The 27741-nt window shown below is 46.1% G+C and overlaps 1 protein-coding gene and 1 long non-coding RNA gene across 6 annotated transcripts in view; one reads left to right on the top strand and one right to left on the bottom strand.

Annotated features, from left to right (window-relative positions):
* The window catches only part of VPS13D (vacuolar protein sorting 13 homolog D), a 90666-nt gene extending 71721 nt beyond the window's left edge, over positions 1 to 18945 (top strand). For all 5 annotated transcript variants that reach the window (XM_029962463.1, XM_029962461.1, XM_029962460.1 and 2 more), the window contains 3 exons: positions 13717 to 13848; positions 17353 to 17593; positions 18495 to 18945. In XM_029962463.1, the coding sequence (XP_029818323.1) occupies positions 13717 to 13848; positions 17353 to 17593; positions 18495 to 18626 (505 nt within the window). In that variant the 3' untranslated portion in view covers positions 18627 to 18945. The remainder of the gene's footprint in view (positions 1 to 13716; positions 13849 to 17352; positions 17594 to 18494) is intronic.
* A 3026-nt stretch (positions 18946 to 21971) lies between these two features.
* Positions 21972 to 25635, bottom strand: LOC108640867. The gene is made up of 3 exons (XR_001921557.1): positions 25619 to 25635; positions 23468 to 23579; positions 21972 to 22132 (listed from the first exon to the last, which is right to left on the bottom strand). It is a non-coding gene; the product is annotated as an uncharacterized LOC108640867 (long non-coding RNA).
* Positions 25636 to 27741: the final 2106 nt, after the last annotated feature.

Here is a 27741-nt window from a genome sequence, read left to right as displayed (position 1 = left end):
TTATGTGTTCCAAGTACTCCAGTGTCACATACAAGAGTTCTGATTATTTCCATATTTGTCATATACTGCCAAAAGTCTTAAAGACCAGTTCAAAACAGGAAAGCTGTTGTGTCTCTGGATATGCTTGGAGAGCTCTCGCCTGGAAACGTGTTTTACATCCTAGTGCAGCACAAGTAAAGAACATTTATATTTAGATGTGTGTCTAATCTAACAAGTAGTGCAGGAAACTGCCTTTATGGCTTTCTCTCAGGCTTCTGCCAGGTCAGTGCGAGTTTAAGATTATTCTTGGGCTGTTGCTACAAGGGTTTGTGTTCTTTTCTGAGAGTCACAACATGAAAATTAGAAGTAAGGAGATAACTCCATGACCCCCCCAATTCCAATGAATTCTGTCTGTGAGCTAGACTGTACTAGTAAAGAACATGAGATTGGCAAGCCATTAATGGTCACAGAAAAGTGTTATGTAAATATTTGGTTCTTTTAAATGTACTTCCCCTGGAAAGCAACAGCCTGTGCTGGTTGTTCCTTTGCTCTCCACTTCCAACACACCACTGGGAGATGTGCAGTGAGGTTTCAGAGTTGGAGACAAAGTCAACAGCAGGTGATTTTAAATTAATGTTTTTTGCCTTTGTGCATCCACATCTCTGTTAGCTGTGATTTGTACAGTAAGGTCAAAAGCAGTGGGGTTGAGAGTATCAGTGACAGTGAGAAGTAGAAAATATGGACCTAATTGTATGGAGCAGTAGGTAAAATAAACTGCCAAGAGTATATTCTCAAGGTTCTCAGGTTTTACTGGTTAATATTGCTTGAACCTCTGCATGTGTCCCAGATTCTGTCCTGACCTTGGACTTGATCTAGATCTGACTTTTAGAGTCTTTACAGCAATATCATTCACTTATGGGCCACAGTTCAAGGCCACACATCAAGGAGACATTATTCTCCTGGGAAGCCCTTCTTAAGATTTGCTTAGAAGCCAGAGAGAAAATACATTTATCACTCTAATCAGTGAATGACTTGAGCAGTGATTTCCTTCATATCCTTCCTTCCTTTTCCCAACGGGATAGCAGGTCTTCCCTATAATCTTGGAGCAGGTTTGTCCCTTTTTCTTGCTCTAGAGCTCTTTCTCTTGCTCTAGCTTGTTTGTCCCAGCCTTTGCACAGCTGTAGCCAAGGGCTTTTCCTCAGCATCAGCCCAACCTCCCATCCTCAGTCCCTGTCCAACTGGATCTTATGGGTTTACATTCCTCTGTTAGTCTGGGTTGTTACACTGCTTTTATGGAGCAGCTCTGAAATCCCCCCAGTGTGCAGGTTGCCATCAGTGTGGTGTGAAAAGAGAGCCAGACTGTGCTCTCCAAGCCATCCAGAACTGTGTTGGCTGCCTTTACTGCCCTATCACATTGCAAATGGATATCTAGTTTTCTGCTTGCTGTTTTCCCAACCCAGGAGGGGTTTTTTTTTAATGTTTTGTTTTATTTTACTGCTTTGCAGCTATCTCCTTGTCATTTAATATTTGCCTTCTGGATTATTTTTCCCCAGATGAACCAGGTTGCAATTTTGCAGGTTGAATCCCATTTAATTTCCTGCCATGTTTCTGACCTCTTCAGGTCCTTTAGTACTTCACTGTCCTCACTGGAGTTTTAAACACCTCCTTATTTGTCCTCCAAATTTAGTTTCACATCACTAGATCCTTGAAGTTAAGCAAGCCTGGGGTTTTGTCTGCACATTTTTCAGCACCTCAGTAGATGCTTCTTTTTCTGTGACAAGTATCACCTGCTCAGTGTTCTTCTGTTAAGTTTTATTTTATCACTGGTAACTTGCTGTAGTTCATTTGGAGAACCTGGCACTGTTCTTGAAGTGTCTCCTCTTCGTTGTTGATTTACTTACAGTAAATGTGGATTTCCTTGTGGGAGAAGTAGTTCCCCAAACTGCAGCCCTTGTGCCTCTTCAGGCACGTTTCACCTCAAAACAGGCTGATTTCATCTCAAAACATCCATTTCTGTATGAAAATGCACCAAAACCTGAAATGATCTCTAAATAAATGAAGCTGCCCTTTAGCATAAACAGAAAGTGGTTCTCTGTTCCCTTTGCCTATTCAAGGAGTGCTTCTATCTGCCATGAGACACTTCTGGCTTGTACTTGTAACTCTGGTTTTCTGTTCTATAGCTCTCTGTAGGAATGTGTTGGGGGGGTTTCTTGGTTCTCCTCAGGTTTTACTTTGCAAAGGAATGACTCAGATGAGGGAAGTGCACACGTCTCATGCTGTACATCAAGGAACTAGGAGGGCTTTTTGTCAGAGAGGGCTCGAGTGATTCTTTGCCTGGGAGTGGAATCCTGTCAAGACTGCTTTGCATGCTCACTCTTCTTAAGGGGAAAGTCAACTTCCTCTTAAAGCTCCATGGGAGGAATTCAAGCAGTTGAGACTTGTGGTGACTCTTCTGGAGCTCCTAAAATCAGGAGAACTGAGGATGGAGTGCAGTTCCACCCTGCATTTCACTGCACTTCTGAAGCTCTACATGCTCATACAGTGGCTAATCATAAAGAAGTCAATCTTTAATTAATAAAACTTATTCTTTCAAGAAATAAAAATATAATTTTGAAAGGGATATGACTTTAGAAATAAAGGAGAGTGGAGTTAAACCCAAGAACTTGTGTGTGAGAAAGAAATACAGGGAGCAGGTTTTTCCTCTGTGCCCTCCTCCAGCACTGACAGGCTGGAAATCTCACAGTTTGTTCCCTTTGCCTTCCCCCACTGGAACAAAGAGCTGAAGGACAATTCCTTGGGAGCACAGGCTCTGTTCTTCACAATAAAGCAGAATTTGCAATGCATGACTGAAGAAAATAACTCTGATACATGTAGTTTTCATGGTTTTTTTTTAATCCACAGGATGCAGTAAAAGAAAGATTGAACCTTTAAAACGTTGAGTTTGCTTAATCATATTTTATTGCAGAGCCTATAATTCTAAAGCCACATGTATAAAAATGTCAGAGTTTCTAGAACAATACATTGCCCATTGCTTGTGGCCAGCAAAAGTCCAGATGATTTGGAGAATCCAAACTCTGCACTGACATATCCCTCTCCCTTTCCTTTTTAGAGGGTTGAGTGGGATTGGTTTTACAGCAGGTACCAAACTCTTAACACTTTTTTGTGCATTATTGCAAATACCCACTGTATGTCTGAATAATGTTTCCAGGAGAGTGTTTCTAATTGTCTGCAATTCCAGAGACCATTTATATTTGGAGCACTCAGTTGTCTAGAGTTGGTTGTCTTTGTCCCCTTTTTTGACCTTGACTCAGTTTAACTATTTGGAAGGAGTGGAAGTAAAAACCACAGTGTTTGGACCTACAGCAGCAACATAATCCTTCATTAATATTATATAGATGTGGTTCTTTTCACATCTGCTCTATAGGAATGTTTTTATGTAATAGGAGGTTTAAGGGAAAAATAAGCAATTATGGGTTAGGCAATGTTTAATCATACAGGTCTTACACTTTACATATGTTACACTGATGAGCCTCTGGAGATTGAGCTAGACTTGGAGCAGAGAGAGGAAAACCTCAGAACAACCCCCTTACCTGTTTGTAAAAGACCCTTTTCCAAGCCCAAGGTTCAAGTTGCTGAGGCTGTTCATTGCAGCTCCCTCACATTGTGCCTCTGGGGTTTTGTGCACCCTGCCTTTTAGCAAAGAAGCTGTAGATGGTTTAAATTCCAAAAGGGAGGGCTAAACCTTTAGTTAAGACTTATGTAACTTTTTGCTTTGCTGTGACAGAATGTATTAAACTGAACACAAACCTGGCTTAAGAAAACTGCAGTCACTGGGTTCACCACTGGTGACACATCTGTTGGCATTAAACAGGGAGGCTTTGTGAGGGACTGGCTGTCATCCTAAATCCCAGCAGCTCTTCTGTGAGGAAGAAGGGTTTCCCATTCAAACATTAGTATTTAACTTGACATTTGAGGGCAGAAAGACACCCTGGATGCTTTCAGACTGTGGTCAAGGGAAGAGAGGCTCTGGAAGGGAATGTTGTGAGGGGAGGACTGATGGAGAAAATGGAAAACATTGACGTGAGCAATGCTGAGGAGTTACCTGAGCATAAAATGTGAAGTTGTGTTTTTCTTTAGATGTCCATTCATTAATAGCAACAAATAGTTTCATAAAGATAGTGAATGCAGAGTTCTTACTGTGGTGGTCTCCACAACCCCAAAATATTTACCTGTGCCTTGGTAAGTTCCTCTCTAAGGGCAGGTGCATTTCCAGCCCTGGGGAAAGGTGCTGCACCCAGCAAGCTGTGCCCAGCCAGGGTTAAACTGCTGCTCAGGCTGGGTTCAGAGCAGACACCAGGGCCAGCCTGATGGCACTGTGGGGCACTCACTGCTTTGGAAAAGGTGTGAATAGTGAGGAAAAGGTGTTGTGTTGTATTAGGCTGGTCTGGTGTGAAAAGAGAGATGGCTGAAAATGGACATTGTGGGCACAGTACTTGCTCCCTTCCAGTGCAACATGTCTGGAGGCCGTGGAGAAGTTTCTTGGGACACACAGACTTTTGCAGTAGGTGACTAATGTTTTCCAGTTTGGTTAAATCCAAGGCACTGTCATGTTGGCCTGGTGTAGTCCATCAGAAATAGAAGTAATTATGAACTTCCTTCTGAAAAGAGCTGATAAATCCTTTGTTGGATTTACCACAGATTTATTCTACTACTTAAACTTAGTGTGACATGAAGCATTTGCTTCACAAAGTGGAATTCTTCCTCAGTGTGCCCACTTCACAGTATTTAGCTGTTAACTCAAAGGAATGCAGCTAGACAGGGAGAAAGTTTTATGTCTTCTGGAAATATTTGTATTTCTAGAGCCTGCATGTTCTGTCTAATTATCTTCTATTTCAGCCAAAGGTTTTGGGTGCCAAGGCCAAAAGGGAAAAGGAACACCTTTTACTCTGTTGCATGTTTTCTGGTATTCATGTGGTTCTTAGATCACAGAATCTCTGCTAAAGGATGCTGCTGTCTTGGAGTATTCTGTGTAGCACTTGTCTTGGGTGGAAACAATTCCAGAGAGCTGCTGATTTAACTAGCCTGCAGTGGTGCCTCCTAAAATAGAATTGGAGAGTCTTTGGAAAAGAAAAAAAATATTATATTCATTCATTAGCATCAGCAGAACCTAGTACAAATTCATCAAAGACTGGGCCATAAATTATTTGCAGTTTCCATTCACAGATTTGCCTGCTCAGAATGAGGTGGGATAAGGTGGGAGCGTCTGCACCTCAGGAAGGAACAAAAGCTTTATTCAAACCAGCTGGAATGTCCTGAGTTCTGCAGAGAACCCGTCGGGCTCGAGCCCCACGACTGACAGACATCTCATCCACATTCTGTGGGTTTTCATAATCTTCTGGCCCATTTTCTAGGATTTTCAGTTCATAAAAATAGCAGGAAAGATGAAACTGGTGTAGTGCAATAGGAGTATAGGATTTGTTTATTTACTCATTTCTAAGGCACAAATGGCAGGAGCTGCTCCCCAGTGTGACCTCCTGGCCTGACACAGCTGCTGCTGGTGCCAGAGGGGTGAAGTCTGGTACAACGGGTCTGGGCCATTCCTGGGAATGTCTTACTAGTCTTAACAGGGATGGAGGTAAGTGTGGATATTTTGTATGCTGAACAATGAGTCCATGGGCACCTTCTGTTGCCTGCACAACCAGGGAGAGTCCTTGGGGATTTCCGTGTATGGATTTGCTTCTCTCGTGTGGATTTGGAATAGAGTCTGTCGAGTTGTCTTTCCGTTTGCCTTCACTCCTGGTGATTTTGCCTTGAGGTTATGTTAAAGGTTTCTGCACATCCTTCAGTTTGTAACCTGCATCAAGAAGTGCCCTTTAATTACCACAGTAATCAGCTTTGAGTAGAGAGTGTCTGACCATACCCAGAGATGGACTTTTTCCATCCTCAGACCAAATACAAAGATGTAGGAAATACCCATTTTAGACAAAATTAAGATCATCTCTCCATGCTGTATTTCCAGTCATTTTGTCCCTTACTAGAATTCCTTACTACATCCTAAATATCAGGGCAGCAGGTTCTCTGAGGTTACTCCCCGTGTTTAAAGCAGTGGAAATATTAAACCGTGCAGCCGGTCAGGTTTGCACTGACAGGTTTTATTTTCAAAACCAAGAGATACAGCATTGCTTTAAAACTAATACCACTTCTGAGCAGTGCTTTAAGCCAGCTTAGTCGGGGTTCATATTTATGCAGCAATTACAGGCTTACTTGAAAAGCAGGAGAGCTCAGGGCGAGGTGTGTTCTCAGGGCTGTTTACCTGTTACTAGACAGACTTTTCCCTGTCATTACCGGGAGGTTTTGTGTTCAGTCCCACTCCGGAGCCGGTAGATGGGAGCCCAGGGCCTGCTGGGATGGGGTTTTACACTTGTGCTGTCCTTTTGCCCTTCCCCTGAACTCTTTTCATTTCAGTCATGAGCAAACAGTCAGTGCCTGAACTAACAACCCCGCAATCCTCCAAAGCACGCTCCTTACAGTACCAAACAAAGGGAGGCCCGCGTGGGCCGGCCCAGGCCAAGGAATGCAGCTTCGGGGTTCTGCTCCATAAATTTAACCAGCACGACAAAAAGGAGATAATATGAGCCTTCGTGATGATCTGAAAGGGGGAGGTTTGTGTCCCATTGATTGCGGTCTGGCCCCGCGCCAGCCCCGAGCCTGACCGACAGTTGAACCATATCGTTAAGGCGTGTAATACAGCTCGAGTCTTGTACAGCAGCCAATGAGTACATATCCAGAGGGCAAAAGTTTATAAAGAGTCGAGGCTGTCCTGTTTAACCCTCTCACACTGCCTGTAATGTACACTGCTGCCATTCAGAAATAGGCACTTCGCTATTAAAATGTAAACCTTCGACTTGCTGTGCTTGGAAAACATACATGTGTGTCTGATTTCTAATGTGCAGCAGATTTATAAAGTGATCGCAGAAAAATATGTAAAACTGATCTTTTTATTTTTTTTTAACCAAAAAAAAAAAAAATCCAACACAGTGCTTTTTTTTTCAGCACTGCATTATCCAGAGTTACTTTTTTTGTTCAGGGACGTCTTCTGGGTTGTTCTGCAAACTCTTTCATACAGATGGAGCTATTTATTGCCTTGATGTCACCTCATTTAGCATGTGGCTGGTATTTTTATAGATAATTTTTTCACCTAATGTTGCTGTTAACATGTGGAATGCTCTTTATCAGTTTTGTAAGTACAGCCAGCCTATCTGAATTGTTCTTGCATCTGTGAACTTTAAAAATCAAAACAAACCTTGCGAGTAGCTTTTTGTTGGGTGAGGTTTGTGCTGGAGGACTTTGCTGTGCCTGTTGCATCCCCAGTTGTAGTAGCTGAGAAGTATAAAAGGAGGGACTGAAAGAGAGAAAGATCCAGTCATCAGAGTTGATTCACACAGTCCTTCATGCACACCCACAGTCTCTGTCCTGGTGCTGGGCAGGGCCCCTGGTTTCTTCTTCCCCAAAGTGGGTTTGGTTTCCCAGAAAGGCAGGAGTACAATGTGGAAGCATTTCTGTTATACTCCAAGTATTTTACACTCAAAGTGAAGTGACCGTGTTTGCATTTACTACAACTGGATATTGCTTGGCCAGCATGGATGGGGTTTGATGGGACTGTTATAAATGTGACTCCCTGGAATTGTCCAAGGCCAGGTTGGATGGGGCTTGGAGCAACCTGGGATGGTGGAAGGTGTCCCTGCCTGTGGCAGGGGGTGGAGTGAGTTGAGCTTCAAGGTCCCTTCCAACCCAAACCAGTCTGGGATTTTATGAGCACAGACACAAGACTAATGCTCCAGCTGCTACAAGGCCCTGCCTGGCAGCAGACAGGATTTAATATTTCAAACCCTCCACAGTGCCCTGAGGCTCAGCAGTGTAATGGCCTGGGCACTTTAGTTTCACTAAGGCATGTTCAGCTCCTGTTTCCAGATTGGTGTTTGCAGGAAATCCCTGCTAAGAATCTTTTACATCGAGTCAGAAGGTGAATGGGAGCATTTTTCAACATAATTTTGAGACAGGAAACTTTAAGGTGACAGCTGTAGCCATTCCTGTGATCCACACAGGAAGAGTCTGGGGGGAGTTGGGAGCTGAGTTGGCAGTGTTAGGTTTTGACAACTTCTTAAGCTTGGTGATGGCAAAGTGCTTGGAAAAGTGTGGGGTTTGCTGCACAGCTGTTCCAGGCAGAGGGGGGTTGTAAGGAAGTGCCAGAGGTTGATGCCCAGAGTATGGCTGTTGTCAGTGCAAGGCAGTTGTCTGGAATAAAAGCACATACACCTTATGCACATGTTGGATTTGTGATATGGATGCCATAATTAAGTCATGTCTCTTAACCCCTTCTCAATTCCTTTTGAACTCGGAGCCCGATGAGGTTGTGTACAGCCATAAACCCAGGGAATAGCTTTCAATTTGGTTTTGATCTGGTGTACACAAGAAGAGGGAAGGGGGAGAAGAGCTCCATCTCCAAGAAGCTGGCAGGAACAACCTCCATGATAAACAGTTGCTCCTTCAGCACACTGGATCCTCCTAAAGGCACGTCGGGTCAGCTAAAGGTCTGCAACATCTGAGCTGGGAGATCCCTCCAAAGAGGAGGGATTTGACTGTAAGTGGGAGGTTTTAACCCCAGGCACCATTTATTTGCATGTTTCTGCCTGAAACGAGCATTTTGGGAACACATTTAACAAGCACAATATATTCCATGCGTTCGCTGGAATCAACGGCCCATATGAGCTTCCTCAGATCTGCAGTCAGCAGGGAGCTGTCTGGCCCAGGATTTTACACATTCTTGCATCTAAGGGAGACATTCTGATGCCAAATCCAACACTCAGCTGACAGCACCGTGTGTGCATTTGAACACACCTTCCCAGCATCTGTGTTGGAAGCGGGGAGTGAATCCCGTGGCAGAGCTGTGCTGGATCTCTGGGATCAGACAATGACCTGCCTGTTGGGAACTGCACCCCAAAGTTCTGCACGGGGCAGGAGGCAAGTGCACTGAGCCCTTGAAATAAGAATCATCAGGGAACATGGAATCCAGGCTGCCACAGGTTTTCCTGAGATGAGGCCCAAGGCCTAATCTGAGATGCTGAGACCTGGCCCAGGAAATCCTGCTCTCTGTTCCTGCTGCTCGGGAAATTCAGGGCACGTTCCTGCTCGTTGCAAGGGGGTCAGCACGTGAAACAAAGTGAGTGCACCAGTGAGAAAAGATTTGTGGAAATTGTGGCTTTTTGGTGCTGTGCAGAGGTGTGCTGTGCAGAACAGCCCCTGCCAGACATGGCACACGTCTGTTCTCCTTTGTTCTCCGTGAGCCCCCCAGGTACAGCTGCAGCATCAGGAGCTGGTGGCTGTGATGGCTGAGTTTGGAGCTCAGTTTTTAAGGCAGACATTGTTCAGCACTTAATTGGCTCTGGCACTTCTGAGTGTGCTTTCTTTGGTGTCCTCACATCACGTCTGATGTAAGCACTGTCCTGCATTTCATGGACCTCATGTGCATGGGATGGTGATCCCATTGGAAGGCTGCAGGTGCAGGTCAGTCTGGAACTCCAGCAAGTGTGTCAGGTGGTTTAGTTGTGTATTTTATGGTAGAAGATAGAATCACAGAACCACCTTATCAGATTAAGTCACTTTTAATGTCTGAAATGCACTGAAGTCCCCTCAGACAAAGCACTCCCTGTATTTAGGAACCAGACTTTTCCCAGAGCCAAGTAAGAAAGATTTTGACATTATTTCTTGAAAAAGCCAGCAGCTATTGAAAATTGCCTCTTACAGTACCTGCCATTTTCCTTTGTTTGAATTAAGGTTGGTTTGTAATTATTACAAGGGGATAAAAACTGTTCCCAGGCTGGAAGTCAGTATGCCAGGTTACAGCCCAGAGCAGGCTTTTGGCAATAAATTTTATGCAAACCTGAAAAAACAAGTTTACAATGGAAACACTGACTGATTTTGAGCTGTACCAGAACCAGTAAGTTACTGCTTCACTGGGCTGGGCTGACAAGGTGGTCAGACTGGAACACACCTTTGCTGGTGACGGTTGCTGAAGTTTTGGCAGCATGAACTGGGTCTGGCTGAAGGAAATGATTCCTAGAGAGTGTGGGGGAGAGCCCTGGGGCCCAGGATCCCTTGGGAAGGTGCCCATGTTTGGGGGCACACCCAGGTGTGGCCCTGGGGTTTGGGTGCAGGCAGGTGGTGCAGCAGGTGGGGTCTCTGTGAGGAGCCTGGTCCATTAAATATTAATTTCAGGTGTCAGAATTCCATCTCCTTGCCCTGAGAGCTGTTGTTTGTGCAGGATTTGGGGTGTCCGTGCTCAGGTTTGGGTTTTTGAACAGATCTGTAGTTGCCAGTGCTGTTCTCTTACCCAGAGGACAGATGAGAGATTCCCCAGATACATATTTTAAATGAAAAGTCTAATGATTAATGTGTCAGTCATGGGGTTTGTCCTTGTTTTTTTCTCTCAGGAGAAGTTGCTACATTTCCTAAAGTTGTTTCATTGTGAATAATTATTCTGGGTGTGATACTGAGGAAACTGAAAGATGTAAATTTGTAAATAATTTCTAAATCATTTTAGAAGTGGGATAGTTTGTTTTAACAGACCAGCATCTGTTGATACGCACAGTTTGATGCCTTCTGAATTTTATTTTTAAGGTTTCTGTCAGGGCAGTCTGAGTACACTTCAGAGAAATTTTTTAGGTCCAGAAGACCCTCAAAGATGAGTAACAGTTCCTGTTCTCAAAACTACTGTGTATTTATGCACCTCTGCAGGAATCACATGTGCAGACCTGGTGGTATGAACCTGATGGGTGGGTACCTGGTAGGGATGAATGTGGAGAGAAGGAACAAGGACTGGGGATTCTGGAAAACCTGTGATGTCTCTTACAGAGTTTTCTCAACCTAAGTTGGTAAATAATTAATAATACCTGACCACTTCCTTCATCAGTGGGTTGGTGTTGTTTGATTACAAAACTTCTGGCTTAAAACTGGTCAACTGAACCCCAAGGATTCTTTGAACTGCTGAGCAAACACCAACCAGTTAAGGCTGTGCCCTGGTCCCAGTGTGCCCAGTGAGCTGGATGAGAGCTCCAGAGCTCAGCTGTGAGCAGGGCACAGCTCTGGTTGGCCTCAACCTCCAGTTAAGGCTGTGCACTGGTTCCCAGTGTGCCCAGCTCTGGATGCAAGCTCCAGAGCTCAGCTGTGAGCTGTGCCCTGGGCACAGCTGTGTTGGCCTCAACCTCCAGTTAAGGCTGTGCACTGGTTCCCAGTGTGCCCAGTGAGCTGGATGAGAGCTCCAGAGCTCAGCTGTGAGCAGGGCACAGCTCTGGTTGGCCTCAACCTCCAGTTAAGGCTGTGCACTGGTTCCCAGTGTGCCCAGTGAGCTGGATGAGAGCTCCAGAGCTCAGCTGTGAGCAGGGCACAGCTCTGGTTGGCCTCAACCTCCCACCACCCTCTGGAAGCCCTCTGTGGCTCCATCCAGCAGCACCACTCCCTGCTGTGCCAGGCAGACGAGAGGGCATTCCTGCCTTGTATTGCCTTTGTGTGCTTATTAAAAAGGAATCAGCAGATCTGCTGAGTGCCTGGGTAATGGGACCCAGATGTGGGCACCACCACTCGCTCTGCTTTACAAATCTGCAGCTTTGGGGATTTCATCAGCGTTGCTTATTATTTACAGAACGTAACTTGAGACAGTAGAACAAATTTTTAGATTAAAAAAATCAAGTGGTGTGGAATGTTTTTAGCTGTGCAGACCAAACAGAGCAGATTGCCAAGGGGGTGATGGACTAAATCAAAGCAGTTTAGGCTCGAACCAGTGGCACTGGGTTGGAAAGCTGCCGACCTTATCACTGAGATGGGAGTGATCTGTTATCACCAGGATGAATGTTTGAGCATGGAGGGACAGCAAGCACTGTACTTGTACTCTGAAGTGCTTCTTCCATTTAAAAACAAAAACCAAACCCTAAAACCAACCACAGCTCAGAATTGCCAAACCTTCCAGAAACCCACTGTGGTGCCCAGTACCTTCATAGTACTGGTACTTCCCTCTGACCTGCTTTAAGCCAGGTATTAGAAACCAGTGTTCACAGTTGTTCTAGTTCCTATGGGATTAAAAGGTCCTATTTTATTCCCACTTTTAGGGTAGTCTTGCTTGCAGTGCTTCAGATCCCTCCTCTCAAGGTACCTCAGAACATAGAGAAGGTGGCGTAGGTCAATGTTTATCTGAAGGATGGTTCATGTAAAACCCACTGCACAGTGCTGCTCCTCACTCCCACGGGGCTGCTTATCCAACCTTCCTGAAAGCAGGATGGGAAGTGTCTCAGCAAAATGTTACTGACTGGCCAATAGTTAATTAAGACCCACCTTATGCTGCAGACACTCCTTAGACTTGTCAGTAGAAGCTGTGGGTGGCATAGAGAGGTTTAACAGCTGATGGAGGCTTCTTGGATCAGTGATATTTTGCCCTTTTCCTGCTTTGAGAAGTTAAGAAGTTGGACAAGCAGCAAGATGTGAATTACACTGGTTGGAATTCTTTAATTTCTTTGGAACTTCGCCTCAACATTTTCCAATTCATGGAGGCAAACACATACTTTGGTTTACTGATTTGTAAGAGTTTTAATAGGTAAAAACAGGCAGGTGTTCGTTCATTTCTGGTGTAAGTTCAGAAAGACAACAGTGCTGTACCTGTACAGGTGAATCCTGCTCACATCCAAGAAACCCAAGGGGCAGGAGAGGTGTATCTAAGAAGTCTAAGGAGCAGAAGGCAAATGCTCTGTGTGCTGATGCTGGGCAGCTTCAAAAGCAAAGGTCATGGTCTGTGGGACTTTGCCCAGGTCTCTGGATCAGAAAGGCTGGAGGCAGTTCCTCATGCAGGGTCTTTACAAAGAGTCAGGATAGGAAGCAGAGAGCACTAATCCAAAATGGTGCATTTGGCTGGGAAATCAGTAACAGCAGTAGCCTGGAAGAGGGATGAAATAGCAGGGAGCAGCCCCAGAGTGATGCTGCTGGGAAGGGACAGGGCTCGGCAGCCTGTAACACAATTCTTCAGGGGCAGGGCGTTCCAGGAGCTTGAAGGAATTCAGAGTATTATTTTTTAACAAAATACTGCTCAGGGAGGAACCAAGCCTGCAGTGCTGTGGCCAATACTGACCTCTGATGTCTGTCAGCCCTCAAGTGTGTGCCTTTATTATTGCCATTTTTTAACAGACACTCAGAAAGGTAAAGTGTGTTAAACCCTGCTATGGATATGGTAATTAATGAGGATTTTTTCTTTTGTCTTAATTTAACTGCACTTTCCTGTTTCCACAACCCTTCAGTTTGCAGTCTACTGGCACTGTCCATCAGTGTGAGCTCTCTCTAGGTTGATATACTTCTATTTTCTGTAGAGCACTGAGAAGAAACAGTCAAATCAGTAAAGCTCTGCTGATAAATAGATCCCAATTCTGCAGACAGTAGACTCAGTTTAGGTTGCTTCTTCCTATTCATTTAGCCCCTGCCCTTTAGCCACTGCAGACACTTCTTGGAGATGAAGAACCACCCAGTGCCACGTCTTCCAGAGCAGGTCTTACAGGATCCATATGCTTTGTCTGTGAAGACCTTGGATTTTTGAAGGCTTTGTCACACCTCATATTTCAAAATAAGCAGAGCTGTGTGTGCTGACAGGTGTCAGTGGGAGGCAAAGGGCTGCCCCAGGTCACCTCTGTGTCTCTCGTGCAGGACGCAGGCGGAGCGAGTGCGGAAGCCGCGGTGCTGCCGGGGGCCCCAGGGGCTCCTGCCCCGCTACTTGGAGAGCCAAGCAGAGGGACAGGAGCAGCTCTTCAAGCTGACAGACAACATCCAGGATGAGTTGTGAGTACTGACTGACACAGCCATTTAAACTGCTCCGTTTGTACTGTCGTGTCTGTGGGGAACAGGGGCTAAAACTGCTTCACACACACAGACGCACGTTCAGATTTGGGGCTCTCACCACACGAAGGTCATTGAGGGGCTGGAGTGTTCCCAGAGAAGGGAACAGAGCTGGGAAGGATCTGGAGCTGGGGGGACTCAGCCTGGAGAAAAGGAGGCTCAGGGGGACCTTCTTGCTCTCTGCAACTCCCTGACAGGAAGGGGGAGCGGGGGGGGGGGGTGTCGGGCTCTGCTCCCAGGGAACAAAGGGACAGGATGAGAGGAAATGGCCTCAAGCTGTGCCAGGGGAGGTTTAGATTGGATATTGGGAAAATTTCTTCATGGAAATGGTTGTTAAGCACTAGGGCAGTGGTGGAGACCCTATCCCTGGAGGGACTTAAAAGAAGTAGATGTGGCACTTGGGAACATGGATTAGTGTGGCCTTGGCAGTGCTGGGGGAACAGCTGGACTCAATGATCTTAGAGGGCTTTTCCAACCTTCATGATTCCATGATTGTACAGGAGAGGTCAGTTTGTTGGATGGGGGTCTGAAGGCAGCATTCATCCCTTACTGGTCTCCACCACAGTTACTGCTCAGCTGTGTCAGTGGGGAGTGTCAGACACTGTTCTGTCTCCCATCAAGGTTTGTGCCAAGGCAAAGGGGCAGAACTGCTGATGGTGGAGCTGCAGAGGGAGGTGCCAGTTCAGCAGGGTCCCTCAGTGTCCCCAGTGTCCCTGGGCAGGTCTGAAGCCATGGGACACTCCAGGTTCTGTGAGGAAGAGTTTGCAGTCTGCCACTTTCTTGTGGCCCTGTGAGTTTACACTTGGTTTATCCTGTTCCCATCCCATTCCAGGGTCTTTGTGCCTGGCTGGCTCTCAGGCAGGGGGAATGGAAAGAGCAATTTGTGACCAACAAAGATCCACAGCAGAGCAGTGGGCTTTGTCATCGAGTCCCACTGTTCATTCACTGTGACTCTTGCCATCAGGAACATCATTCAGCAGGAACACAGTGTTTCTTGTCATGGAAAATAAGTACAAAATTATGCCTCTGACTTTTATCCTAGTATCATAATCAGAAACACATTTAAAGACCTGATTATTTGCATATTTTCCTTCAGAGTTAAATCCATAAAAGGGGGTTTAATACCTTGCTCTACTGTTCTAACTAAATGTTTCCACATTTTTTTCCAGTTAGGCTCGCTGTTTCACTTCTGGAAAATATTGTGTAATTACTTCCTGATGTTGTTAAAAACCCCACAAATTCTCCAGAGATCTGGTTGCTTCTACTTTGTTCTACTGGATCATGTTTCATTTAATTTTTCATTTTATTAATTTGAGATATTTTTAATAGTGTAGATAGGTTTAAAAAATTAAAAAGTTGTATCTTTCAGTAGTATCTGAAAAGTTTAAAAATACCTGTTTTGAGAACTAGACACTGAGAAGAAAGTAACAGTTGGCAAGAGCAGAGGGGTAATGATGCATGACTCAAACTCAGAACAAAATGTAGAGCTTGAACTACAAATTAGCTAATGTTTCTGGGCTTCTCCATTAAATCACTGACCTCTGTTTCCATTCCTCACAATATATACATGACACCAGTAAAAGTCTTGTTGGGAAAGTAGATACATCATCTGTTGTTCTTATGGAGCAAACACAGCCCTGCAGTCCCACTGCCCAGGTGCTTCCCCTGGACCCTGGAGGAGCTGCTGGTGCCCAGTTGGTCCCCGGGGATGTCCCCGTGTCCCCGGTGGCACCGTGACCCCGTCGGATCCGGGCTCTCTGGGAAGCCCTGTGCTGTTTGATGTGCCTGGCCAGGCTGTTCCCCTGCAGCTGTAGTGCTGCTCCGGGTCTAAATTAAGTTTTCTGTGACACTTCATAAAAAATGTCACTCTCCATCCTATTTAACTAATTTCAAAGGCAGAACCTCCCCCTGAAGTGTTTGAACTCTGGTAGAAAACTGCGGGGCAGCTGCTGGTTTCCGGGCCTCTGTTAATGTTGTCTTTCACCTGGGCTCCTTTGAGCTGAAATTCCCTGGTTTTTTCCCAGTTTGTTTTACTTAAAGGAACACAGTTCATTTATCCTATCCTGGAGCTTTGTCCAAGGGTAGAGCTGGCAGAGCTCTAACAGGCCCTTTGTAATTAGGCTGGTTGTCAGCACTGAGATGACAGTGTGGGCTGGAATTGGTGGGGGCACCTTTCTCAGTGTGAGGGGAGTGAGGAGGGAGAGGCAAGTTCAGTGCAGAACAGTGTCTTTGAGAGGACTGGGAATACAAAATTGCTGGAGCTACCCTTTCATACCACAAAAAGAAACCATGACCTGACCTCTTGCCACATTTTTGGCTACTAACATTCCATTTATAGCTATGGGTTTATTTGGCTACAGCTCAGAGTGGTTTGTGCACAGTGTTACTTAAATGGCAGAGCCAGGGGTGGGTTTGGAGATGAGAAGCTTCTCTGCCACCAAAAACACTGAGCAGTGACAAACTCCCTGGGTTTCCAAGGCAACAGAGTGTTTTGCAGGATGTCTGAGGACAGCAGCACTCAGGTTTGGATAAGCAGTGGTTCAGAAGGCAGGGATTGGGAACCTGCCTGACAGCAGGAGAATCCTCCTTTTACAGTGCTTCAACCCTGGGGCTGTTGGCAGAGCTCTATTACTCTATTTAGCACTCCATTATTCTATCCAGTTATTATTTCAAATTCAAGTTGCTGAATTTTTCAGCATTTAAAAACCCCACTAATGAGGCTCATTTCAGTAGTAAATCAGAAGTGGGGGAGAAGCATTTGTGTGTGCAACCTCCATTGCACTTTTGCATCTCTCTTATGGTTATTTTTTTACACCCCAGCCTTTTCAGCCATCATAACTCTCAATATTCCTGACTCACTCTTCTCTCCCTCTTCCTATTCATCACTCAGCCTAATCTCCCTGGGGAAACCTGTTTGCTGCTTAACCTCTCACCCCGTGTTAAGCAGCTAATTTCTCTTTTCTGCTACTGATCCCAGCAGCAGGTTCAACTTATTTTGTGTTTTGAAAGGGGACCAGGGAAGCACAGGAGGGTTACAGTGTGGACAAGGATAATGCTCCCATCATAAATATCTGCACACCTTTCACGTAGCAGCTCTGGAACTGAAGTTGGTTCCAATTAAGCTTCAGCATTAGGACTTGCAAGGAAATTACTCTTCCTAAACCTTGTCAAAGGACATTTTTATGTGCCCCTGTAATGCCCAAAGCTGGCTGCCAGGCATTTAGCACTAATATTTGATTTACAGCATGATCTTTTTATAACTAGGGGAGAGGGTCCTTCATCAGCTCTGCTTTTAAACTGCCTAAATTAAACACAGATGAGTCGTACACGTTACACTGCTACATCTTCTGACACGCTCCTGGAGGTCACTCAAAACAGGTGAAGACGTGGGTTAGTTTGCTGGGTTTAGCTCCAAGCTAATAATTTCTGTTTTTTCCTTTGCTGCAGCTTCATAGCAGTGGAGAACATCGACAGCTACTGCGTGCTGATCTCCTCCAAGGCCGTGTACTTCCTCAAGAGCGGGGACTACACGGACCGCGATGCCATCTTCCTGGAGGTCAGGTATGATGACCTGTACCACTGCCTGGTGTCCAAGGACCACGGCAACGTCTACATCCAGCTCACCAAGAAGGCTGTGAACACCAGCAGTGGGGTGGCCATGCCAGGCCCCTCCCAGCAGAGACCTATGGTGAGCTCCTGGCACCTCCTTCCCTTCGTGTGCCCCGAGGGTTTGCTCTGTCAGCACTGGAACAGCTGTGCTGAGGTTTCAGTGAGTGGGGAGTTGAAAGAGTCAGAATATCCTGAGCTGTAAGGGACCCACCAGGATCATCCAGTCCAACTCCTGTCCCTGCCCAGGACACCCCAACAATCCCACCCTGTCCCTGAGAGCGTTGTCCAAACACTCCTTGAGCTCTGGCACCACTGCCCTGGGGAGCCTGTTCAGTGCCCAGCCACCCTCTGGGGGAAGAACCTGCTCCTAATATCCAACTTCAGGCACTCCCTAAACTCCTGAGAAAGCTAAAGAAAGGCAAACCCTAAAATATTCCTTCAGGCAGAAAAGTAACAGGAAGAAACGTGTTTACCTATGAAAGGCTTTTAACTTTACCACATCAATGGAACTTGGGTACTTTGCTGGCTTTTTACTCATCTCCTACTTGTAGTGTTTTTTCGCTGTGAGGTCTCTAAGACTGGAAACAGTGTTTATGTCAAGCATATAAAAGTTAATCAAGGCTTTCTCTTCTAAAGCCCATTACAGGGCTTTTTGTGCCATTACAGTAGTTGCTCAGGGGCTGTTTTACAGGCCCAGTTACAAGCTCACCCCTGACCCAAGGCAGTTTACATTCCAAACAGAGCAGCCAGATAAAAGGTAGGAGGGGAAGCAAAGGAAACAACCTCAGATATGTAAGATGTTCCTGCTCTCACCCCTGAGTACCTGTCTGTGTGCACCTGGTGCTCCACTTGCTTCTTCTTCCTCAGCCTCAGCACTGAGCAGGGATCTCCACTGACACCTTTCTGTTCCTCACTTCAAACCTAAAATCTCTCCTGCTTTAGCTGACGGCAGGAAACGAAAATCCCCTTTCTTTCTGCAGGTGAAAGTGAAATCAGAAGCCCTGGCAGTAAAGCTGTCTCAAGAAATCAACTATGCAAAGAGCCTTTACTACGAGCAGCAGCTGATGCTGAGACTCAGTGAAAATCAAGAACAACTTGAGCTGGACTCTTGAAAACCCACTTCCTCACTGCCAGAGTGACCTGCAAGCACCAGGCTGGAGCCAGAACTGAGAAGGAAAAAAAATATAATTTTAGTATTTAGTGAAAACAGGAGAGGTGGCTTTTCTTTTTCAAGCACTAGGTGTGTAACAGAGGTGTAGCTGACACAGCTTTGGGTCTGGGAGAAGCCCTGTATTTTGCTAACATGTATATATGTACAAGTGTCCATGTAAATACGAGCGGGCAGGCGGGTGTTGGTATAAATACAAGTCTGTTTACTGTGTAAAGAAATTAAAGGAGCTCTACTGAGTCATACTGCACTACCTGACACGAGCCCTCCTCTCTCTCTGTCTTTTTTTTTCCATTGAGAAAACTGCTGTTCAAAAAGTGCAGGAAAGGAGATAAACATTTAAAATATAAAATTAAGAGTTAATTCCAGCTATTGGAGCACAGGTGGCCTTGGTTTGGAGCTTTAACACTGTGAGAAGGGTGCATTGGTTGGGGTAGTTTAATGGGATTTTTGTTGGGTTTTTTTCTCCTAACTCACTAGTACAGGTGAGAGCACAGAGACCTGGTGTTCCACTGAAATGTCAGCCTCTTTTTTTAAACAAAAATTGCATTTTGGTGAATATTACAGTGAGGACTAACTAATTCAGTTTTGCATTCACGGTGTGCACCTCAAGGCTCCTTCTTCTGACTTGTTTCTAAAACAGTTGAAGGGAGGAGCCTTGGAAATGGAATCTCTAAGTTCAGGTTTTCCCCTCTCTCAGATGCAGGGAGGGTTTGGAGCTGGGGGGAGTAGTGCCTGGAAGGGGGGGGGAAGAGGAAATCACCAGCTTGTTTGACTTCACAACAACATCTTCAAAAGTAAAGTTTTAAAATAATAAAAGTAACATGTTTTTTCCCAACGTTGTACATCAAATCAATATTTGTCTCATTAACCATAACCACGCTGAAGATGAGGAATGAGTGTCCTTAAACCCACAGGAACTGGAACCCTCAGTGTCAGTCCCTGGAGGTGCCAGGTTTTGGTGTGAAGATACAACTTCCCTGTAATGCTGAGTAACCTAAATTTTAAGGTAAACCTTTAGTTATTCGGTAAACCTTTGAGTTGCAGCTTTAAAAGATTAACTTGAAAGTCAAGTCCTTTCATAAAGGCACATGGGAGCATTTTGGTACTGAAGGTTAGAATGAAACCAGTTGTGAACTCGTGTTAAATACCTGCCTGCTGGAGGTGGGGAAGGAAAACAAGGAGCAGTTCTGTGCCCTGCTGAGCATTTACAGGGATGGATACTTGGGGTCTGTAACCATTTTATGCAGAGATGATGTGCAAACAGCTGAGCAGTGGTTGAACAGTCACCCTTGGAGTGCCCTGAACTCAGGGAGCCACAGTGGACAGTGGATCTCATTTGTGTAAAAAAACCTGTTCCACAGTGAGGACTAACTAATTCAGTTTTGCATTCACGGTGTGCACCTCAAGGCTCCTTCTTCTGACTTGTTTCTAAAACAGTTGAAGGGAGGAGCCTTGGAAATGGAATCTCTAAGTTCAGGTTTTCCCCTCTCTCAGATGCAGGGAGGGTTTGGAGCTGGGGGGAGTAGTGCCTGGAAGGGGGGGGGAAGAGGAAATCACCAGCTTGTTTGACTTCACAACAACATCTTCAAAAGTAAAGTTTTAAAATAATAAAAGTAACATGTTTTTTCCCAACGTTGTACATCAAATCAATATTTGTCTCATTAACCATAACCACGCTGAAGATGAGGAATGAGTGTCCTTAAACCCACAGGAACTGGAACCCTCAGTGTCACTCCCTGGAGGTGCCAGGTTTTGGTGTGAAGATACAACTTCCCTGTAATGCTGAGTAACCTAAATTTTAAGGTAAACCTTTAGTTATTCGGTAAACCTTTGAGTTGCAGCTTTAAAAGATTAACTTGAAAGTCAAGTCCTTTCATAAAGGCACATGGGAGCATTTTGGTACTGAAGGTTAGAATGAAACCAGTTGTGAACTCGTGTTAAATACCTGCCTGCTGGAGGTGGGGAAGGAAAACAAGGAGCAGTTCTGTGCCCTGCTGAGCATTTACAGGGATGGATACTTGGGGTCTGTAACCATTTTATGCAGAGATGATGTGCAAACAGCTGAGCAGTGGTTGAACAGTCACCCTTGGAGTGCCCTGAACTCAGGGAGCCACAGTGGACAGTGGATCTCATTTGTGTAAAAAAAACCTGTTCCAAGTGTAACAAAGAGTAGGTGAAATAACAGCTCAGCAGGGGCAGGAAGGAAGAACCGACTCTAAGTGGGAAAGAGGTGCCTCACACACAACATGGAAGTGACACGTGTGACATGTGGGTGGTGGCAGCTCCTCTCTTTATCTTCCTTTCCCGCTGCTCCCCTTCCCTTTCCTGTCCTCCCCAGTCCTCTCCTCCCCTTTATTTTCCTGTCACATCCCTTTCTTTCCCTTTCCTGTCCTCCCTTTCCCTTCCTTTTCCCATCCTTTCCTATCTTTCCTGCCCTTTGTTGTCCTTCCCTCCCTTTTCCTGTCCTCCCCTTTGTTCCCCCTTCCTCCCCTTCCCTCTCCTCCTGTCCTCTCTCCCTGGCACACCGTGGTCAATCCCCTGCTCCTGCCAAGGTGTACAAATCCAGGGAAATGTCACCACTGTCATTGCTGGAACTTCCCCTGCCCCCTCCCCAGTGACTGACTGTGCAGCCAGGTGTGATTCCCCTGCCCAGAGATAACTTACCTGTGCATGTGCTGCCTCTCCAGGAAGGGAATGTCAGCACTTCCTAAAGTCACAGGAGAAACCGGGAAAAAAGGAAACTCAGTGACTTTTAGACACTTTGCACAAGCCAGGGGTGAAGTTCTCCGTGTCCCTCTGCATCTCACTGGGGGCTGTTCCCAGTGAAATACCCCTTCCATTGCCATCATTCCTGGATCATGGACAGTTCTGGTTCCACCAGGGCCTCCATGGTGAGGTGTTCCTGCACGGAGATGAGCACAGGGCAAATGTGAACATCCTCCTCTGCCCCTGAACAGACTCCCAGTAAATCACTGTGATGATACATCCCAGCAGCTCCAGTCCCCAGGGCTGTTTTCCAGAGCAGTGCAGTGCTTACATTTTTGTGGGGAGAAGCTTAAGTGGCTAAATGGGCCACATCTCAAACCCAAGAAACAGTCATACATTTCCCAGTGACAAGGACCTTTGGATCTGTTTGGGGTCTATTTGCTCATTCCTTGGACTTGCAGGATGCTTTAACATTTATCTATTTTCAGTAAAATACCTTAAGGTCTTAGCCCAACTCTATATATATTTATTTTTTTTACTTCTTTTTCTCTCTAAAACACAGCTTAGTACCAACCTGCTTCCTACACTGCAGAGCCCACTCAGCTGACAACTCCTCCAGGCCCTTGCTCTGTTTTTTCTCCTCAGAGGAACCTGCCTCAATCTGCTGGCCACAATGATTTCACCTGTGGTACTTGGCTCTGAAAAAGCAGGTTTCAGTGACACTCTTCAGCTTACAGGCTGCTGCACAGATATTTGGGGGGGGGGAAAAAAAGCAAACTTAAAACACGTAATTAAGTCAACAGTTGCTCAAAGTCCACTTACACAACTTTTCTTCTAACAAAGAATAACAGTGCATGTCTATGCTTCTATACTACTTTTTTAATATACACACACACATCCCAAATATACACTTAAAGTTCTCTTGAAAAGCAAAGGCTGTATTCCAAACTCCTCTATTCCTAAAGGCAGAGTTGTTACAAAGAAGGAACTTCTGTTTCTGGAAAAAAAAAATAAAATAATGTGCCCAGAGCTTCAGATTCCAGTACTGCTGTAGCATTCCAGCTGACAGCACACTCTGACTCCACATTATGATCCTTAATTTTATCAAATGCAGGGCTGGGACAAACCACTTCCAGCTCCCCACTCCTGTTACTGGTTTGACTTTCTTGCAGCCCATTTCTTACAGCTACTGGTCTGACAGCTTTGAAAAAGGGCTCAGGGCAGCACAAACCCATCTGCCTGAGAAGATATTAAGAGGACACCAAGCAGTTTGACTGAACCAAAGACTTTTCATGGTTCTCCAGCAGCAGATTTTCTGGACTGGGAGAACATGAGGCAACCCCAGCAGCAGGTGGGCACTGGGACCAGCCCTGCATGTGCCTCACAGGCAGGAGAGGGCAGAATCCTACAAGGATTCCTGCCAGAAAGAAAAGGTTACTGATTAACCAGTGACAAACACTGGGGAAAAAATAGTCGGGTGGTTGTTTTTTTTTTTCTGGTGTTTTGCTCAGTAGAACCACAGCACATCCTGGGCCAGAAATACAAATATCAGGGAGCAAACTGCAGCTCCATGGGAGCAGCAGCTGCTTTGGGTCAGCTCTGCTCAGGGCCTGGGGACGCTCGTGCTGCCTCAGAGCATCAGGCTCCAGTGTCACACGGGGTCTGCTGGTTGTGGTTTGGGTTTATTTTTGTTTTATTCCCTGCATCTGACACTCCAGTGCCTGCCCCTGGGCCCAGCACAACGTGTTCTCCTGGTGGGTAAAAACAACCTTGTACCTCCGGCCTGCTCTGGGCTGACTCAAAAGCACTGAAAGGCCACGAGAGAAGTAAACAGCTTCCATGTGCATTTACATTTTGGATAAATGGCCGGGTCACCCAAAGGACAAGGGCTGCTACGGGAGCTGCAGAACAATGGTTTCTGAAAATGCCAGCAAAAAAAAAAAAAAAAGTCCCCTGCACGCTGCAGCTGGAGAGGAATTGTAACAAATAAAAGAGAAATCCATCATACCAGCTATCCCTCAGCCCTCCAGACACCGCAAAAGCAAACATTTTCTCTGCCCTGGGAGGGTGACTCACCATTCCTGAGCTCTGCTGCTCCAAGGCCCTTGGCAAACAACCCACAACCAGCAGAACAAACCACCGGGTATCAAAATAATGATGTAGCAAAAAACATGTGTCTGCGTGGAGGCTTGGAGGGAAGAAAAAAAAAAAAATCAAATAACTCTTTAAAATGACCCACCATTCACAGGCCCAGACTCTCCCCCAGCCTGCTCTTGGGAAGGTCAGACCCCTGACACAGCAGCTCCAGTACCAGGAGCACCACCAGGGATGTTCCCCCTCTGCCAAGGTGCAATTCTAGGCCCTTCCATTCATCATTTTTTTCAGGATTTATTTTAATCTCAAAGTATGGAGGAAACAGTATTGGAGATAAACATCCCAGAAACGTGAAATTCTGTTCAGCACTACCTTCTGTGCCAGGACACATCTGTACTTGTGGTGTAACAGCACTTGCACTAAGAGGCTTCAAAGGATTATAGAGACAGCACAAACTCATTCCATTCTCTCAGTGGTCACTCTCTGATCTTGCAGCACGACACCAGTTCCTACTTGTACATTTTGCTTCACTGACACTAATCCCAACTGCTCATCCTGGCCATAAAAAAAAAAAATAAAATATTTTAAACCAAACCAGAATCCACCTGGAGAAACCCTCTGCTACTGATAAAACCTTGAGAGCAAAAATAAACAGCTGCCAAGGTCATAATCACACTGAGATCACAGCAGAGCTGACATTTATAAGCAGGTTTAAGAGGCAACTCCCCCACCTTGAGCTTCCCGATTTCAAACACTAAAAATCCACATTACACAAACAACTTCACTCACCTTTCTTTCTTTTCATAGATACCTTTCTGCCCTCTCCTTTGAGCACACACCAGAGGAATCAACGTGTACAAGAACATGTATTTGTGCACCACCCAGAACGCATCCCAGGCCACAGAGGAACTCCCACAGCAGTGTCAGGTGCACTCAGAGTCTCAGAGACAAGCACCCATTGCCAAAGCAGAGCTCCCAGGCCTGTCTGAGCACCAGCCACCAGTGACAGGCACCTCAGCACTGCTCACGTGCCTCAGCCTCAGCTCTACATTCCCCCCGGGATCATCCATTCCTGCAGGATCCATTTGCTGCAGGTTCCCATGGAATTCAGAAATAACCCCCACACTGCACAAGAATCCACGTTCACACCTTGCCCCCTGTGCCAGTGCCTCACCACCCTCATTGTGAAGTATTTCTTCCTCATATCTGGTCTAAGACTATTCTCCCTTACTCAGAAACCATTGTGGCTTCTACTGCAACAGGCCCTGCTAAAAACCTTGTTGCACACACAGACAACCCACTGATGCTCTCGGGGGGGGGAACTGCACTGCTGTGGGGAGAGAGGAGGTTTCACTGCATCTTTCACACACACAATTATTGAACCATGAGCCACTTCTGACAGAAAACACAGCACTGACTGATGATGGACACAGTCCCGGTGCCTGTGTATCCACAGAAAGCACATCCACACCTTTCCCAGGTTGTGCTCAGCAATGATCCCTCCCATCCACACCTTTTCCAGGGGATGCTCAGCAATGATCCTTTACTTCCACACCTTTCCCAGGCTGTGCTCAGCAATGATCCCTCACATCCACACCTTTTCCAGGTTGTGCCCAGCAATGATCCCTCCCATCCACACCTTTCCCAGGGGATGCCCAGCAATGACCCCTCCCGTTCCCTGCTCAGCCCGGCCAGCAGGAAGGAACAGGTTCCCACCACCAGCAAGACCCGGAGCGAGCCGGGAGGAGGCATTTCTGGAGGGCTGGCTCCTGTTCAGCGGGGAAATGTTTCCCTTGGCTTGCTCGAGTCGCCGGGACCGCGCGGTGCGGGGCCGGAGGAGCCAGATTTCCATCCCCCCCTCCCATTACTCTTTTTGATTGGCACTTTAATGAGGGCGCCGGGGGTCGACCCCCTGCCAGGGGGCCGGTTCATGCCCCGTTTATCTCACAGTCCATGTAAGACTAAAATAACACGCCAGGCTGAGTTTCACTGGCTTGTGATCCCGCAGCCCACCGTGATGGATTGAGTGACTGCAGCAAGTTGGCAGCTAAAGTGTGTTGTAACAGTATCTTTCTGTCAGCGCAACACAATGGATTTGCTGATTCCCGGGCTTTTCCCAGTGTTCACCGTTACCATCGGCTCACGGTCCTCCAAACTTCATTTTGCAGGGGGCTGCGAAGTGCTAATAAATAACACACCGAAGGTTCCGCCGAGCTTTCCTTCCCCTGGGCTGCCGGCAGAGGAGGGGTTCGGTGCCAGCTTCGCTGCTCACTCAGAACAGCCACAAATCCACTTGCTCTGCCAGAAAGGAGGGAAGGGGCAGCTCTTCTGCTCTTCTCCAGGGAGCTCGTTCTGCTGGGCCAACACCAGACTTTTCACCGTGAGAACAATCCAGGGGTTGCTACGTAAAGCAGTTCCCTCCACGAGAGCTGTTGGGTGATTTGGGGCTGAACTTCGCAGGCTGCAGAGTCAGGACTAAGAAGCCACAGTTCTTGTCATCATCTTACTTGTTTGCACGGTTTAGAACCACCAAAATAATGCATAAGTGCACTAGAATATCCAGGAATCCTGTGCAAGGTAGGGATTACACTTTAGATCCCTTTATTTAATACTATAAAATATCCTCATATCTCCTCTGTAGGAAAATCTCAAATAAGAGGGATTTTTTTCCCTTTAAAAGCCTGGAGTCTTAGGAAGTGGACTGAATTTTTATAAGTCATCCAAAGAGGTCCTCTACTGAGACCTTACCTCTGTGCTCTGTTTCCTCAATATCCTTTCATTCTCCTTGCCACTGCCTGCAAAACAAACAACTTCCCTCAAATACTGGGGAGAACATTCTTATTTTCAGTTGTTGCCACCCCAGCCCCTCCCAGCACGAGTGAACAAATGAGCTCCACAACACTTCCTGTATAAGGATTTTTGACACCACAAATTTCAAACTAACGACTCTCCCATCCCCCAGAGTCAGATCAAGAACCCACCCTGGGGCTAACAAATAGGAAGGGTGAAGCTGTTTTCCTTGCTTAGAGGAGAACAACTCTGCAGATCCATGTCTAGAGTTTCTTTTAGGCCTTGCATGAGACAGTAACACAGCCAAAAATAGCTCCAAAATCAACTTTAGGGCTTCAGCTGCCCCTAATGTCAATATGTTCTCAAATATGGCAGCATGGGCACCTAGAACTGATCCAGCCTCACCCTTTTCTATCTCTGCACTCAAGATCCATCTCACTCTGGGCAAAACCAAGTGTGTTCCTGCCAACAGAAGACATCACTAAGAGAGAGAATGAGTAAGGAAGGTGAAAAAAAGAAGAGAGAATACATATGTGGAAGGGACTGGCAAAATCCTGGATGCTGTCAGTGCTCCTTTGCAGCCAGAACCTCCCCCTGGCAGTGGCTGAGGAGCTGTGTGTGAACTGGCACTTACAGGTAGTCCCAGAAGAGCCTGACCTCCTTCCCAGATCCAAACTGGGGAGGTGGGAACCACCCCTGTGTGTGGGGCAGAGCAAGAGGCAAACCCAAAACCATTCAGGAAGGCTTGTGGCTCCCTGGAGTCAGGGATTATCTCCAGGTTTATACAATGCTCTTCCCTTTTCAGACACCCAGCTCCCAGCACTTACCATCCAGAAGTGCACTGACAGTAAAAGCTCCTTAAGGGGGGAGGGAGGGGAGATCTATGAGGAATTCTTTTTTTTTTTACTTTTTGCAGTTTTATGGAATTTAGGCACACAGAGAAAAATACAGGACCTAGTTCCTGGAAGTGCTGTGCATTAGGCAGCTGCTACTGGTTTCAGACCTTCCTTACCTATGGTGAGAAAAAAGGGAAAAGAAAAACTAGAGGAGAATTGGAGAGTCCCAATTCAGCACAGGGTTTTTAGCCTAAAAACTAGGTTGAAGTAACACCAGGTATTACTGTCCAACAAACCTGCCACACCACAGAACAGAAAAATGGCCTAAAAACATATCAAAAACTTCAAAAACTTCAGGCCTCACCAACTGTGATGGAGCAACTGCTTAAAAACCAGTAACTTTAACTTGCTTAGAGCTTTCTGGGGAGGAGAGGGAGTGGAGGCAGTGGGGATTTGGGAAAGGGTCAAGAGAACAAGTTCAGCTCTTGGTTCCACACACACCTCTGGAGCAGAGCCCATTGCACAGAGGTGATGTGAGCAAGAGCCAAGAGCACCGTGTCGAGTTATCAATATCTATTATTAACCAAAAAAAAAAAAAAATTAACCTTAAAGGTTAACATAATGCTGTGT

Source organism: Manacus vitellinus, unplaced genomic scaffold (assembly GCF_001715985.3).
Source record: "Manacus vitellinus isolate BGI_N305 unplaced genomic scaffold, ASM171598v3 scaffold_46_pilon, whole genome shotgun sequence".
Taxonomy (NCBI): domain Eukaryota; kingdom Metazoa; phylum Chordata; class Aves; order Passeriformes; family Pipridae; genus Manacus; species Manacus vitellinus.
The sequence above is the reverse complement of the archived record's forward strand: the minus strand, read 5'-3'. Positions and strand labels throughout refer to the sequence as shown.